The sequence below is a fragment of the Leptodactylus fuscus genome, chromosome 7, assembly GCF_031893055.1.
Source record: "Leptodactylus fuscus isolate aLepFus1 chromosome 7, aLepFus1.hap2, whole genome shotgun sequence".
Taxonomy (NCBI): Eukaryota; Metazoa; Chordata; class Amphibia; order Anura; family Leptodactylidae; genus Leptodactylus; species Leptodactylus fuscus.
Genome location: NC_134271.1, coordinates 26,377,495 through 26,395,050, shown reverse-complemented (window position 1 = coordinate 26,395,050; position 17,556 = coordinate 26,377,495). Strand labels below are relative to the sequence as shown.

The window sequence follows — 17,556 nt, the reverse complement described above, 5'->3', positions numbered from 1 at the left end:
GCACAGATCTGGCCAAGGTTACAAAAGAATTTCTGCAGCATTCAAGGTTCTTAAGAGCACAGTGGCCTCCATAATCCTTAAATGGAAGAAGTTTGGGACAACTAGAACTCTTCCAGGACCTGGCCGTCCAACCAAACTGAGCAATCGTGGGAGAAGAGCCTTGGTATGGCTGGAGACAATAGGGCCAAATGATGGACTGTACCACACATAACCCTCTGAAAAGACAAGTTATAAGCTTTCAAACCCTTATTCATGGGGTGCCGGGGGAACAGCTTCACCTAGTCATGCAGTCATTGCACTAGACAACACCTTGTGAGACCAGCGGTTAGGCCAGGTATCAGCAGAGATATAACGTGAAGCTCCTGGACCCCAGTGCAAAATCTATATTGGGCCCCGAGCTGTAATATATATTTTAAAAAGACACTTTAAGTGCCCCCTATGGCTTCTGGACCTGGGAACATCTGCACCCTCTGACATTATGTCCCTGGTTATGAGGCTGGTGTCTGACAGTGAGGGACATGCTGCACAGGCTGTGATCTAGTGCAATGACTACATGACTAGATGAAGCTGCTCCCGCCCCTGGGACTAGTTACGATAAATTTACATCAGGTTTTAAAGCTTATAAGTTAATTTTTCAGCCTCATAAAACTGTAATGCTGGACACTTGTTTATGGAGAGTCCTAAGGAATAGTTTCCGACAACAACAAGCACATATAATGTATCTTACGCTAGGCTAATGTCGCCTCTCCATTGTTCCTGTCAATTAGAGGATCAGAATAACAGACTGCTGAAATGGCGGTTACACACGGAGTCTGAAGCTCCCCTTTGACTATAATGGGGTCTCTTGGGTGTCTGTCATTTAAAACTGAAATCAGCAAAGGGAAAAGTCTCCATGCTGAAAACTGCAACAGAGACTCCAACACAGATGTGAACACAGCCTTATACACACAGTAAGTGTGAACAGTGAGGCCAGTCACAGGTGAGAAGTCTCAGCTACATAGTAAGTAGATACAATAAGATATATTGTGCCTCGTAGCTGACTGTTATGTCAGAGATCATGTGAACACCTCAGCCCGCCAACAGGTTACACAATATAGATGGAACTTGTTTCAGAAGTCAGGTGTCAGAGTCAGGAGTCGGCTGTCAAACGTTGAGCTTCAAAGTCAAAAGTCAGGTGTTAGAGTCAAAACTCAGGTATCAGAACTCATGTGTCAAGAGTCAGATGTCAGGTGTCAGAGTTGTAAATTTGCCTAAAACTGCCATTAATTTGATGTTTGACTCTGACATTTGAGGATATCCTAATATGAACACTGTATATGTATAGTGTGACAGTACAAAGTAGGATCAGTATTAGGGGCATAACTTGAGAGGGAGCAATTGCAGCTGGGCCCAGGAGCCTTAGGGGGGCCATAAGGTGCCTCTTCCCAATATGAGGAGACCAGCGCTATAAAGCATACTTTATAGTTATAGGCCTGCTACAGATTTTGCATTAGGGACCAGGAGCTTCATGTTACGCCTCTGGGCAAGGATTTACTAAAAGTGTTGTACGAAGTCTTGTCATGCATTAGGCACATCCTCCTGGAGCTGGGCACCTCAGCTAAAATCTAGCTTCTAGCCCGTGTATATTCCAGCCGTCATTTATGTCACAAAGGGGCGCTAATGATAGTGAATTTGGGGTAGCTGCCCCACACAGTATAATGCTCCTGACGAGGTATCATCTAGTCCTTCCACTGACATCCATTCCCACCTGTGTATTAAAGACTCAACACACCAAAGATGGAGGTGAATTGGCCGCAGAAACAGTTTTATTAAACAAACAACAAATAATACTTTACAAACAACCCAAATAAAGTCATGACTAAGTAGGTCCTCCGAGCCAACACCACTGGCCTATTAAATTCCCCCTTTAAGTTACCTCCAGCTGTAGACCCCAGCTCGGAGGCAGGAAAACACCATACCTTGGTGTAACATGGACCTATAATTAAAGAGGACCTTTCATGGGTTTGGGCACAGGCAGTTCTATATACTGCTGGAAAGCCGACAGTACGCTGAATTCAGCACACTGTCAGCTTTCCCGATCTGTGTCCCGGGTAAAGAGCTAGCAGTGCTGGTACCGTAGCAGAAGGGCGTTCTTGACAGTCTATCAGGAACGTCTTTCTCCACAGCAGCGCCTATCGCACTGTACAGTGTGAGCGGGGAGGAACGCCCCCTCCCCTCCTGATAATACTCATCTATGGACGAGCACTGTGAGCAGAGGGAGGGGGTGTCCCTCCCTGCTCACACAGTACAGCGCTATAGGCGCTGCTGTGGAGAAGGACGCTCCTGACAGACTGTCAGGAACGCCCTTCTGACTGTAAAGCGCTACGGTATCGGTACCAATAGCTCTTTACCCGGGGCACAGATCGGGAAAGCCGAAAGTGCACTGAATTCAGTGCACTGCCTGCTTTCCAGCAGTATATAGAACTGCCTGTGCCCCAAACCCATCAAAGGTCCTCTTTAAGATCCCATCATCCCAGGCCAGCCCAAAAATCTGTTCCTCACAAATCCAGAGATTCAGAGCTCCCCCCCAACCATAGTAACAGATATTTCCTTCCCAACTCTGAGGACCCCCCACCTATGCTGCCATGACAGCAAGCTAACCCCCGCCCAACAACAATCCCTTTCCAAACCCCCCAAAAACCCGCTCACCCCTGAACTGCTAAACCAAAGGGGGGGGTGGGAGCTTCCTGTTTCTTCAATGTCCCACAGCAACGGCCGTTAATCTTTGCGGGCTTTTTCTTATAAAGCCCGCCCCCTCGCAACCAAAAATTTTAGTGGATACTTACCACTTGAAACCACCAATGAGCTTCAGTCCATCCATTCCCACGTCATGTGGGTCCTCCCCTTAGTCTCCCGCTCTCGGCCCGTCTCCATCTTTACTGCCTCCATACAGTATAATGTCCTACAAGTGCCCCACATGCAGGTATAATGTCCTATTAGAGCCCCCCACATAGTATAATGCTCATTAGTGTTCCACATATGTATTTTTTCCAATATTTTCTTGCATAAACTTGAGCCACATCTTCTAGTCAGATGTCTTATTGTCAGAAGAATACAGTAGGTTGATGGTAAAAGAATCAATATAACTTGTCATTTATCTATTGAAATCTCTGCTCTTTGTATATTGAGAAATCCAGGAGGCAGAGCTATCAGTGATTGACAACTATCTCTTATACAAAGCCATACAGGGGAGTCTGTCAATCACCTATAGATCCGCCTCCTGGACTTTTCAGTATAGAAAAAGCAGAGATTTAAAGGTGATCTGTGGGGTCCCCATTAATAAGTGATCCTAAGAATGGAGTTCACTGTTGGAAAACCACTTTAACTTCACCTTCTTCTGTCCAACAGGATAGTTGGTGGGGAAGACATTTTGAACCCCTCTTCTTTGTATACTTGTATAGCTGGCATCCAATTAATCGTCCGTCCCTGCACATGTTTAAGGGTTAACACTCACATACCAGAAAACTAGAGATCCCACAGATTTGGCATGGATGCTTTTCTAATGGCAGACACTTGCTTCCTTTTGTCCACAAGCCAATGAGTTCTCTGACTTAACTCTTTGTTCATCAGATCCATAATTTGCCATTTCATAATCCTGGAGGACATCGTGTGATACCGAGGAGGAACGTAACAATAGAAGCTATTGGAAAGAAGTTGAGACAGCATGAAGACAATCCATAGAGATGTAAAAGAACAATGAGTATGAGGGGAGGGGTCAATGGGGCGGGACAAATGTACATATGTAAATCAGAAGAGAGAAGCAACATTACTAAGAAACATCACATCACAAGTCTATTACAAAGAAGGACATGGAGGAGAAACACCTGTAGACGTCAAAATAGAACTTGGTGAAGTCCTCCTAGACTTGGAAGCCCATTCATTTACCACCTACGTGATAAGACTTTTATGGCATCCACATGGCTTTCAACGATGTCCTTGAGTCTTTAGGTGGAGTTGGCTGTTTTCAGATACTACACACCATACTGTTACTGATACCAGTGGCCATGTTATCCTGCCATAATCTTCTCCAGAACTTTACAGGTGCCGTGCCTGAACATTACTGCAAACCTCCGGCCACAAGTCACCTCAATAATCAAAGTCGGACACATTTTATGGCACATTTCTCTTCACTGGACCAAGAACACAAACCCTGGAGATGTGTCCAGTACCAAAAGGCCAGAGATTTGTTATTGAACTCAACCAAGAAACCATCTGAAGGAAAGAATACAGAATATTGCAAAGAAGGCTGGACCTATGACCGGAGCGTCTTCTCCTCCACCATTGTTAGTGAGGTAAATACCTTCACTTGTACTTTATCTGTGTATATAGTGATAGTATCAAGGGCATAATCCAAATTTTAGAATCATTTGCCTTATTTCATAGGTTTTATCCTATTTTTGTAGGATCCATTTTGCATCAGGTTTGGTCTTTTGACCACTAGTTTAGTAAGGTGGCCATGAATAGAAGTAAATTGTTAGTTGAACATCCATTGGTCAGGCTTTGGTCCATATTGGGCTTTATGGTCCTTCCACCTGGCTATACATGTTCAGTGACATGGTCATTGATAGACTGGATGAGACAAGTAAGCATGACCGAATCCTTCCAAACATGGTTGGCTAAAACTATTGATGGTTTTGGTAGGGATTGTCCTTTTTGGTCAACTTTAGACTTAGATGTATATGGCCAGCCTCAGTGATGTCGGTTAACAGTGACTACACAAATCTCATATCATGAATTTATTCTTTGATATTTATTGGTTAGTCAATGTATGAAGGAGAATGGTGGTGTATATAATATACCGATATAGAACCTATATACATATAAACCAGTATTGTGTGTCAGTAGGATGTGTTTGTTCAGGTGTGAACCATAAAAGAACTGATGGTCATGTTTTTTCAATCCACTCCAGGTTTTGGATTTAGAAACTGTATTTGAGAACCTGAACATGTGAACACGGCCTTAAGCTACATTCACACATGACACGTGAATAAAGGCCGGGTCATGTTGACCTAATTCCAATGTCTTTGAAGGGGGATATTCACATGACCATTATTTTGGTGGTCCATTGTCATGGATCGTCACAATATAGGCCCATTTTTGCCCGTTTTCACAATGTATTAGGGATATTTGGGATAATGGTGTCCTCTCGGGTACAAGATGACTATGAAAAATGGACAGTTTTGCACCCCAGTTGTCTGAATGTAGCCTTACATGTATTTAACATAAATCCAGTGTGTAAGGAACTGAGAGTCATTACATACATGATATGGGTGAAGATAAGGTCTAACTTCCAAGGTAGGCCTTGAAACCATTGAGGATAACGTGGTGGTGTTAGAAATGTGTGTAGGCCATGATGAACTCTTCCATGGTACAAGAAGTCCTATCCTTGCTATACGTCCTGGAATACGGATGAGAAATATAACAATGTGAAATGAAGGAAGGAATGATGGAAGGCAGACGTCTCCTTACTATGACTAGAGCCATATTGTAACAAATCACTATTACATTAGAACATACTGAAAATAGGGACAGCAACAAGTACAATGGCCACAAGAAACCTTAGCATAAGAAAGATCCAGATAAGAAAAGTGAAAATTTTGTGATCTAAATAATATCTCCTTTTATCTTGCAGTGGAATTTAGTTTGCAACCAACATCCTTGGAGACAAGTAGCTCGCTCCATCTATATGACCGGCGTACTTTTGGGGGCACTTGTCTTTGGCAGTCTTGCTGACAAGTAAGTTCAAAATCCCGTTAGTGGGGTAACTATATGGGGTAACTCTTTTGTAGTGGGGTAACTCATTTCCAGTTACCCACCACACATATAGGTTTAGGGTGGTTGAACATGAATTCTGCTGCTCCATTCACGTCTATGGCACTGATGGAAACCAAGCACAGTGATCAGACACCCACCAATGTACCCCAAACCAACTATTCAGTGGATAGGTAAAAAATTATTTTCGACTAGAATGCCCCTTTAGGCACATAACCTCAATGATATCTAATAGGATATTTTCAAAAGAATCCATTAAAAATAGTCAATAGTAGAAATCATTGGCTCCATAGCCACCTGTAGATGGAGTTGTCTTCTCCTACAGCCTAACATTGTGTCAGTACCTGGGTCTATTTAGGGTCTGACTCCCACTATAGGATATGCGTATGATGATAAGAGATGTTCTATGTTACGTGACGATGTTCTTGGTGCACCCACAGATGTGCGGCTCAGTCAATGTCTTGGTTTTCACAATACCCGTCTATCATGGTGACCTGTTTCTCTAATTCCTAGACTTGGCAGAATGGAGATCCTCACGTGGTCTTACCTTCAGATGGGAATAGCTGGGAGCTGTGCTGCATTTTTACCTACCTATGATGGCTATTGTGCCTTCCGCTTCCTTTGTGGCGTTGCGTCCTCTGCCATTTCTGTCAACAGCATTTCCTTAAGTAAGTATCCTCAGGGACAATAATTCACACTTTTATGGACCAAAATACATGTTTTATTGACAGGGCTTTTGTTTTTCAGTCTTAGAATGGATGCCCAAGCATGGCCGGACACTGGCTGGGAATTTTTTTGGCTTTTCCTACTCCTTGGGACAGATAGTTTTGGCTGCTATGGCATACGTGATCCGAGATTGGAGACAACTTCAGTTTGCTGTTTCTGCCCCATTCTTCTTGTTCTTCATCTACTCCTGGTAAGCCCTAATTCTTTACTAGTACCTATGTAAGGATGGGATATTTGTCCATCTTACCATACCCATCTCCTGTCTTCTGACTCAGGTGGCTGCCTGAATCTGCTCGTTGGCTAATTCTTCGGGGCAACCCTTATAAGGCTCTGAAACACCTAAAAATGGCTGCTCGAGTCAATGGAAGATGGAGAGAAGGAGAGAAACTGACAACAGAGGTAAGATATGCATATGTCATACAAGTACCACAGTCGTATGTATAACTAGAACAGTCACCTATAAGGCTTATGCATAAGTCTTGTGGGCCCCGGTGCAATCTTTTGTCCAGGGCCCCCTATCTCATCCCTACAGCGAATTCTTGATAGTGATGGTTACGGGTGCTAAGGAGTTTAATCCACCTTAGTGTGGTTAGGATAATCTCTGAGTCTCTTTGGTTTTTGGACCAGGTAGAGGCTGCAATCTCAATACTGATGCCAGTGCTTATGGGTCCCCTAAGGCTCCTGGGCCCTGGTGTGACTGCATCCCTTCACGTTACGCATCTGTCTTGACCTCATTTTGATAGGGTACCATGTGGTTTGCTTTCTACTGCAGAAACTACTCGCTTCATGTAGCTGTCTATAGTGACAACCAATAAGATAAGCAGTTTTTGGATACCTTTTCGTACCACTTTGGCTCACTTGGTTCCAGGTCATTTGCAGTAGTTTTTGGGGAAAAAAAACAAATTGGTCCAGGGCAAGCTTAGGTGATCCCAAAAGGGGTGTCCAAAGACTATGGATTAGTGATTTGTCAGAGAGAATTCTCACTACCATGTGTCATCTGAGGGAGCTTGGGGTATCTGGGAGTAAGCGGTCATCTCTCAATAGCAGTAGAAGGGAGTACTATCTACTGTGGAAAACAAAGTAACTGGTACCAAAACCAAGTACTATCCAGTGGTTTTAGTTACAGTCCTGCAGCGAGGCGTCCCTTAACCTGGGACAATGATCCAGCTCACTGGCCAAGTCCTAAATACTGTGGCCGAAAGTGGATTGTTGATGGTCTCCCACCACCCAACTACATGATACCTAGCCAGCCAAAACATCTGAGTTTCCCATTTTCTACAATAGTGTCAAACAATTGTGTCCTGATCTTCATGATAGGCATGGGGTGCAATGATCCTTCTACACTTCTTTCACCTTCACCATGTTCTTCCCACAGATTCTTTGCTCCGAGATGCAAAAAGATATTCTTGTTATCAGATCCTCGCACTCCGTGTTTGACCTTGTTCGCACTCCTGCTATGAGACGCATGTCCCTCTGTCTGGTTCTAGTTTGGTAAGTTGACGCTGTTCCTCCATGATGACTAGTTCTCCAATCCAGTGCCCGTCTACTATTACCAATGACTATATTGGAAAATGCTGAATATTGTTGGCTTGCTAATGGTGAATATAATTAGAGGTAAATCCTTTTTTTTTAACCAATAGGTTTTCGAGTAATTTTGCCTACTATGGGCTTAGCATGGACCTGCAGAAGTTTGGACTCAATGTTTTCCTGGCCCAGGCACTATTTGGAGGAGTAGAAATGACGGCGAAGCTGATGGTGATGATGATGATGACGTTTGTCGGGAGAAGAGTCATGCAGTTTGTGTCCCTATTTCTGGCTGGAGTAATGGTATTATCTTATGGATTCATGCCTCAAGGTAAAGTACCTGTTACTTCCTTCCAATAATGGTTAGGTGGCCATTGCCTTGCACTTGCCACATACACTATTTTGTTGCCAGATTTTGATAGTTTGCTGTTGTCTTGCAGAAATGCAGTTGTTGTGTACAGTCCTCGCGGTGACTGGGAAGGCCTTCCTGGCCTCTTCTATTACATGCATGTATCTGTACACTGGAGAGCTGTACCCTACAGAGATAAGGTGGGTTTGCAATGATTTTTTCATTGTCCAAGGATTTCCCATGAACATAATCATATTTATATTTGTAGACAATTAAAATAAAAAATTTTGCAAATATAAACAATTAAAATTTGGCCAAATTTTAGAGATTTTCTCTAACCATCTTATTGGTGACATCTGTTGTCTTGAGGCATATGTTAACACAGAGTTGCCGTAAATTTCCTGAAAAATGAACAGAGTAACACCAGTGAACAATCACTTTATACGGAGTCTGTCACCAGAACTCAATTGCAAAAACAAATACATGGATACGACCAAGAATTTTGTGGCACCTGTTGATGTCGGACTCCTCTGTTATTCCCCTTAGAAGTTATGAAAAAAATGGCAGCTGGGTGTTACCAGTTGGGTGCTGTCTCAACATGATATAACATTGTCAGGCTGTGCTGGGATACATCCCATCATGGGGTGTAACTTGAAGGGGTGCAGCCGCACCGGGCCCAGGAGCCTTAGGGGGCCCATAAGCACTGGCATCAGTATTGAAATTGCAGATTTCATCTGGTCCATAAGCCAAGGAGACCCACAGATTCCCCGAACCACACTAAAGCTGAGTTCACATGGAGTTTTTTTTAACTGGATTTAGACGAGGAATCTGCCTCATAATCTGGCTCCAAAAAACTGCACCAGCATCCAGTCGTGGCTAGCCGTGGGAGGCGTTTTTTGGAGCCAGATTCTAAGGTGGTTTCCACATCAAAATCCAGTCCAAAAAACTCTGTGAACTCAGATTAAGGATGACTAAACTCCTTAGCACCAGTAACCATCACTATCAACAATTTGCTGTACGCATGAGTTGGGGGGCCCAGACAAAAGATTTCATCGGGGCCACAAGACTTTGGTTATGCCACTGCACCCCTTCAATGAAGGCATATGGTAACACAGAGTTGCCATAAATTTCCATAAAAATGAACAAAGTAACACCACTGAACATCCACTTTATAGGGAGTCTGTCACCAGAACTCAATTGCAAAAAACAAATACAAAAAGTTGCCACATCCCTCTGCTCGCACCAAGAGCATTACTGCAAATACCTACTGTATATAAGGATACATGAATATGAGGTTCTTGCTGCTTACATTTTGATGATCAAACCTAACCTATCTAGTGGCAGGGCTGGGTTGATATTCTGGGTCTGGTTATATAACCTATCTATCTGCAGGGTTATGTTGATATTCTGGGTCTGGTGATGATAACCTATCTATCTGCAGGGCTGGGCTGATATGCTGGGTCTGGTGATATAACCTATCTGCAGGGTTGGGTAGATATGATGGGTCTGGTGATATAACCTATCTATCTGAAGGGCTGGGTTGATATGCTGGGTCTGGTGATATAACCTATCTATCTGCAGGGTTGGGCTGATATGCTGTGTCTGGTGATACTCTCCCTTTAAGTGCCCACATACTAATGAAGGTATTATTTCCCTTTGTCTTATTCAGGCAAACCGGCATGGGCTTTAGTGCTATGAATGCCCGCCTGGGCTCTGCCGTGGCATCTATTTTGCATTTAACGGGGGATTTTTCAGAGACGATCCTTCCCATGATCTTCGGAATCACTCCCATAATAGCCGGATTCTTCTCCTGCTTTCTGCTAGAAACCAAAGACTCTTCATTACTAGATACCATCAATGAGGTGGAGGACAGGTAAGAAGTACACTCATCTGCCTTCACACACTTAGGCCTCATGCACACGACCATAGTTTCATTTGTTTGGACCCAGACACATGACCGCAATTTTTGTGGTTGTATCCCCTGCCATATTCAAGGAGCGCAAGTTATGAAGCATGTCCTATTTTTGGACGCATTTGTGAAACAGACCAGTGTAGGGACTCCTATAAGCTCTGTGATTGCAGACATGTTTTTTTTGCAGATCGGTATTTGCAGACAGGAAATCCACTACAGTCATGTGCAGGAGGCCTTACTCTACATATGGCATGGTCCATTTGTATCTGTATGTGCCTAATAGTAAGCGCTAGAGATGAGCGAACAGTGTTCTATCGAACACATGTTCGATCGGATATCAGGGTGTTCGCCATGTTCGAATCGAATCGAACACCACGTGGTAAAGTGCGCCAAAATTTGATTCCCCTCCCACCTTCCCTGGCGCCTTTTTTGCACCAATAACAGCGCAGGGGAGGTGGGACAGGAACTACGACACTGGGGGCATTGAAAAAAATTGGAAAAAGTCATTGGCTGCCGAAATCAGGTGACCTCCATTTTAGACGAATAGTGGATTTCAAATCCGGGTCATATGAGAATGTGAACTTTGTGACTATGAGACAGGGATAGCTGTACAGGCAGGGATAGCTAGGGATAACCTTTATTTAGGGGGGAATGTTATTAAAAATAACTTTTTGGGGCTCTATCGGGTGTGTAATTGTGATTTTTGTGAGATAAACTTTTTCCCATAGGGATGCATTGGCCAGCGCTGATTGGCCGAATTCCGTACTCTGGCCAATCAGTGCTGGACAATGCATTCTATTAGCTTGATGAAGCAGAGTGTGCACAAGGGTTCAAGCGCACCCTCGGCTCTGATGTAGCAGAGCCGAGGCTGCACAAGGGTTCAAGCGCACCCTCGGCTCTGATGTAGGAGAGCCGAGGGTGCACTTGAACCCTTGTGCACCCTCAGCTCTGCTACATCAGAGCCGAGGGTGCGCTTGAACCCTTGTGCACACTCTGCTTCATCAAGCTAATAGAATGCATTGGCCAGCGCTGATTGGCCAATGTATTCTATCAGCCTGATGAAGTAGAGCTGAATGTGTGTGCTAAGCACACACATTCAGCTCTACTTCATCGGGCTAATAGAATGCATTGGCCAGCGCTGATTGGCCAGAGTACGGAACTCGACCAATCAGCGCTGGTTCTGCTGGAGGAGGCGGAGTCTAAGATCGCTCCACACCAGTCTCCATTCAGGTCCGACCTTAGACTCCGCCTCCTCCGGCAGAGCCAGCGCTGATTGGCCGAAGGCTGGCCAATGCATTCCTATGCGAATGCAGAGACTTAGCAGTGCTGAGTCAGTTTTGCTCAACTACACATCTGATGCACACTCGGCACTGCTACATCAGATGTAGCAATCTGATGTAGCAGAGCCGAGGGTGCACTAGAACCCCTGTGCAAACTCAGTTCACGCTAATAGAATGCATTGGCCAGCGCTGATTGGCCAATGCATTCTATTAGCCCGATGAAGTAGAGCTGAATGTGTGTGCTAAGCACACACATTCAGCACTGCTTCATCACGCCAATACAATGCATTAGCCAGTGCTGATTGGCCAGAGTACGGAATTCAGCCAATCAGCGCTGGCTCTGCTGGAGGAGGCGGAGTCTAAGGTCGGACCTGAATGGAGACTGGTGTGGAGCGATCTTAGACTCCGCCTCCTCCAGCAGAGCCAGCGCTGATTGGTCGAGTTCCGTACTCTGGCCAATCAGCGCTGGCCAATGCATTCTATTAGCCCGATGAAGTAGAGCTGAATGTGTGTGCTTAGCACACACATTCAGCTCTACTTCATCAGGCTAATAGAATACATTGGCCAATCAGCGCTGGCCAATGCATTCTATTAGCTTGATGAAGCAGAGTGTGCACAAGGGTTCAAGCGCACCCTCGGCTCTGATGTAGCAGAGCTGAGGGTGCACAAGGGTTCAAGTGCACCCTCGGCTCTCCTACATCAGAGCCGAGGGTGCGCTTGAACCCTTGTGCAGCCTCGGCTCTGCTACATCAGAGCCGAGGGTGCGCTTGAACCCTTGTGCACACTCTGCTTCATCAAGCTAATAGAATGCATTGGCCAGCGCTGATTGGCCAATGTATTCTATTAGCCTGATGAAGTAGAGCTGAATGTGTGTGCTAAGCACACTCATTCAGCACTGCTTCATCACGCCAATACAATGCATTAGCCAGTGCTGATTGGCCAGAGTACGGAATTCGGCCAATCAGCGCTGGCCAATGCATTCTATTAGCCCGATGAAGTAGAGCTGAATGTGTGTGCTAAGCACACACATTCAGCACTGCTTCATCACGCCAATACAATGCATTAGCCAGTGCTGATTGGCCAGAGTACGGAATTCGGCCAATCAGCGCTGGCTCTGCTGGAGGAGGCGGAGTCTAAGATCGCTCCACACCAGTCTCCATTCAGGTCTGACCTTAGACTCCGCCTCCTCCAGCAGAGCCAGCGCTGATTGGCCGAATTCCGTACTCTGGCCAATCAGCACTGGCTAATGCATTGTATTGGCGTGATGAAGCAGTGCTGAATGAGTGTGCTTAGCACACACATTCAGCTCTACTTCATCGGGCTAATAGAATGCATTGGCCAATCAGCGCTGGCCAATGCATTCTATTAGCGTGAACTGAGTTTGCACAGGGGTTCTAGTGCACCCTCGGCTCTGCTACATCAGATTGCTACATCTGATGTAGCAGTGCCGAGTGTGCATCAGATGTGTAGTTGAGCAAAACTGACTCAGCACTGCTAAGTCTGCATTCGCATAGGAATGCATTGGCCAGCCTTCGGCCAATCAGCGCTGGCTCTGCCGGAGGAGGCGGAGTCTAAGGTCGGACCTGAATGGAGACTGGTGTGGAGCGATCTTAGACTCCGCCTCCTCCAGCAGAGCCAGCGCTGATTGGCCGAATTCCGTACTCTGGCCAATCAGCACTGGCTAATGCATTGTATTGGCGTGATGAAGCAGTGCTGAATGTGTGTGCTTAGCACACACATTCAGCTCTACTTCATCGGGCTAATAGAATGCATTGGCCAGCGCTGATTGGCCGAATTCCGTACTCTGGCCAATCAGCACTGGCTAATGCATTGTATTGGCGTGATGAAGCAGTGCTGAATGTGTGTGCTTAGCACACACATTCAGCTCTACTTCATCGGGCTAATAGAATGCATTGGCCAATCAGCGCTGGCCAATGCATTCTATTAGCGTGAACTGAGTTTGCACAGGGGTTCTAGTGCACCCTCGGCTCTGCTACATCAGATTGCTACATCTGATGTAGCAGTGCCGAGTGTGCATCAGATGTGTAGTTGAGCAAAACTGACTCAGCACTGCTAAGTCTGCATTCGCATAGGAATGCATTGGCCAGCCTTCGGCCAATCAGCGCTGGCTCTGCCGGAGGAGGCGGAGTCTAAGGTCGGACCTGAATGGAGACTGGTGTGGAGCGATCTTAGACTCCGCCTCCTCCAGCAGAGCCAGCGCTGATTGGTCGAGTTCCGTACTCTGGCCAATCAGCACTGGCCAATGCATTTCTATGGGGAAAAGTTAGCTTGCGAAAATCGCAAACTGACAGGGATTTCCATGAAATAAAGTGACTTTTATGCCCCCAGACATGCTTCCCCTGCTGTCCCAGTGTCATTCCAGGGTGTTGGTATCATTTCCTGGGGTGTCATAGTGGACTTGGTGACCCTCCAGACACGAATTTGGGTTTCCCCCTTAACGAGTTTATGTTCCCCATAGACTATAATGGGGTTCGAAACCCATTCGAACACTCGAACAGTGAGCGGCTGTTCGAATCGAATTTCGAACCTCGAACATTTTAGTGTTCGCTCATCTCTAGTAAGCGCGGTGTCTCTTTATCTGCAGTACTGCTCTATAATGTCCCCCATACTGCCTCTGAATGTGCTAAGTTCTAGGTATGATAGGTTATGGTGGCCAGACCTTCACTGGTGGTTTATATTAGCAATATGCAATGACTAATATTGGCAGTGACGATACCTATAGTAATATATACTGTACAATTATAAAACCTTAGGGGGAATTAATAATCTCACAGGAGAACAATGCCCAAAATTTATTAAGAGGCAAAAAATTGGTGTTCTAATTTGTGACAATTTTTAGCGTGAATGTTAGATAAACCTGTTGGTCCATGGGGGAGGGGGCTCCATTTACTCCCATTAAACTAGGCCCCAGAATTAGCAGCTTTTCTTATGCCATTGATAAGTTTCCCCTTCTTCCCAATTTTTTCCAAAATGAATGAATGAATGAATGAATGATCAAACATCCGGCTATTTAGGGCAAGAATAAACAGGAATATAGAAATTGCCATTCATTTTGTTGTAAAGAACGTGCACTTACAGGATCTCCTAAATCCTCAGGTACAGAGATGGTACATTAGAGTCAGAAGAATCAGAGAATGAACAGTGGATTCATAAGGTCCATGTAAAGGAAATCTCATAAAAACTATATATAGTGTGAACCCAAGTGGGAAGATATTCTATTCTTATTCCATCAATGGTGAAAATCACATGGAGTTGTTATGTCAGAGGAAACTGCCTCACCAAGTACATGGACCGTCCATGGGAAAAATTGAAGACTTTGAACTGAGCCTGGTGGAAGTATCTAGATTTATCCAGTATTATTATTAATATTCTTATTACATATTTGTTATGTGAATTATATTGTATTATAGGTGTATGTAATGGTATGCAGAGACTATTGGTTGAATTAAAATTGACTGAAAGGTTCCATCATTGTCATGTTACCTTGTGTTCACGGCTCAAATCTGAGCAGGGCAATATTGGCATTCAGTTACGTGGATATGTATCATGCATATTCTCACTTCTCATGTGGGATTTGCTCCAAATATATTCTATTTAGAAATCAACTATTGGTATAACTAAGAGATCTGCGGTCTGAAGCCGGGTCGGGTTGGGGGCGGCCAATGGTTGCCCTCAACATACTAGGACTGGATAACTTCTTTGATGGCGGACAGTCTGTGTGTGGTACACTTTTGACTCCTGCCCTCTGGTCTTCCGGAGCGAGAACATCTATAATGCACAAACTTCCACTGTCAGAAAGGAGACAATTAAACCTTTCATTGTACATTAGCAGTTGGTCAGCAACATATAGTCAAAGAGGGAAGCTGTGGCACAAAGGAGGACATCATTACTATGTGGGGGGTACCGACAGGAGATGGGAAGCTCATGCGTACAGACAGATTATGAACAATCCTTCATATTGTTCTAGGTTTAGATAGAGGAGAGGCAAATGTAAATGCTTCTAAAATGTACAGATGGAACATGGCTGGTGGTTGTGAAAAGAAGTTGTGAATGGGGGTCCAAGCTGAGCTGTTGAACCAGGGCCTGTGAAGATTTGGTTATGCCCATAACATTAACAGAATTTCAGTGACAATGTATCTATGAATGATCTATGTAGCACCATATTGAAGATACAAGAACACCTCGTCATATGGCGCCCAATGGAGCTTAGTACATTTTTAGGCACAATAGAAAATACCTCCCAAGTGTGTGGATGTAAAAGGGAGTCTGCCACCACCAAAATCTCTTCTAACTCATTTATATGCTGTTGTATGGGTTGTTAGTACAATGTTGGTGCACTGGGGGCGGGCCTTCAGTTCCCTGGAGCACCACTCCTGCTGTTCAAGTAGGATAGGTGATGTCATAGCAGTGGGAGGACCAACTCTCATTGCATGGGGTAGCATAGGCAGGAGTCCGAGTGGCAAACGTAGTGCTCCAGTGAACTGAAGGACCGCCCTCAGTGCACCAACTGCCTACTTTACGTATCTACAGAAGATTCAGTTCCGTATCCCAAATAAAGTAATGAAATTGATCATAAAGAGATAAGAAACCAGACAGACAACCTAAATTGTAAAAAATAAGTACTTTTATTTAAAACATATTGCACTGAGGAAATAATGCTCGCCTCCCCCTCACACTGCACCAGTACATAGATACTATACATAACCTGTACATTGTGAATTCCAGCCAGACACCTAAACATAAGCATGAGCCGGTTATTAGGAAGGTCAATTTCATAGTAGCTCAAGTTTTATTAGATCGCTGTTCAGACCCAGCGCTATTTCTTGCATCTTACCAATGTGCTGCAGAACTTTTCTAAGAGGGCCATATACAATTGCTCATCCTGTACATCCTGGCTCATAAATATAATGCCAAAACTAGAGAACGGCCAGGATTATTCCGACACTTAAACACGCCAGTCGGTAGGATGTAAGTCACAACAATGAAGATACACAAGATCTGCGATCGGCTGAGTGACAGCCCCCTATGGACTCTAAAAAACAGCCGCCCTTAGAGGTGGTCACCTTGGCTGACATGTCTGAATAGAATATGACAAGACTACACATAGGAGGACAATTCAGGTATTAATATTTACATGTAGTTTTCATGTTACCTCAGTAAGTATGTCACATTAATATTACATTTGTATATATTGCTATATACGGTTTGTAGCATATAGTTCAATATGGCCTAAATTTATAAAAACTATCTGTACTGGAACCAACAGATTCAATAAAACTAAGGAAATTGTGTATTATCAAATATCTTGTCCCATATAAAGTCATAATTGTGTAAGAATTTCTTGAGGCTTAAGCATATCGTGCCATGCTGCATACCCCTAGAATAACCTAGTAGCATCCATATTGGTTTCATTGTTCTCGAGTATGGGATATTTCTGTGTACATAATAGTCTATAACACATATAGCCTCATATTGGAGATCGTGAGTGCTGAACATTTGATTCCATCTTGGAAGAGTTGGAGCTTTAGGTTATTTTGAGACCATTGAAAGTTAGGTTACCCTAAGACCCTGGAAAGCCATCATATTGCCTCTTTGAAGGTGTCCGATTTGGGAGTAAGTAGAGCAATCTCCAGTTTCAGTTCATCTTCTTTAATCAAATCCTTTTTTAGCCTCCTAGATAGGATAGAACAAAATAGAATTGTCAAGGTACCAAAAAGATTTTCCATAATATGTTATGGTAATACTAATTGGAAGCGATGCTATAAAGGCATCCTTCCTATTGAATAGAATTTAAGTGTTAAATTCTAAGGCCTGTTCGTATGAAATAAATGAATTGCTGTGCAGCCATTCAGAAGACTCTACACATGCTACATGTGGTGTGTGTCATTTCGTCTTTCCCCCAGAGGGGTAATTAAGAATTGGAATCTCACAGA

The 17,556-nt window shown here is 44.3% G+C and overlaps 1 protein-coding gene across 1 annotated transcript; it reads left to right on the top strand.

The window, feature by feature from the left end:
- The first annotated feature begins 3,889 nt into the window (after positions 1 to 3,889).
- LOC142213193 (solute carrier family 22 member 20-like) lies at positions 3,890 to 14,822 on the top strand. The gene is made up of 10 exons (XM_075281441.1): positions 3,890 to 4,331; positions 5,672 to 5,775; positions 6,325 to 6,479; positions 6,559 to 6,727; positions 6,813 to 6,936; positions 7,913 to 8,028; positions 8,178 to 8,392; positions 8,502 to 8,610; positions 10,080 to 10,283; positions 14,720 to 14,822. The coding sequence occupies exons 1-10, from the start codon at positions 3,957 to 3,959 to the stop codon at positions 14,799 to 14,801; spliced, it is 1,653 nt and encodes a 550-aa protein (XP_075137542.1). The 5' UTR covers positions 3,890 to 3,956; the 3' UTR covers positions 14,802 to 14,822.
- Positions 14,823 to 17,556: the final 2,734 nt, after the last annotated feature.

Excerpts from the sequence above, each read along its gene's own strand:
- LOC142213193 (XM_075281441.1), top strand. The coding sequence starts at position 3,957 with ATGGCTTTCAACGATGTCCTTGAGTCTTTAGGTGGAGTTGGCTGTTTT. Across the intron at positions 5,776-6,324 it reads TTTGGCAGTCTTGCTGACAA|ACTTGGCAGAATGGAGATCC; the intron begins GTAAGTTCAAAA and ends TCTAATTCCTAG. Across the intron at positions 10,284-14,719 it reads ATCAATGAGGTGGAGGACAG|GTACAGAGATGGTACATTAG; the intron begins GTAAGAAGTACA and ends CTAAATCCTCAG.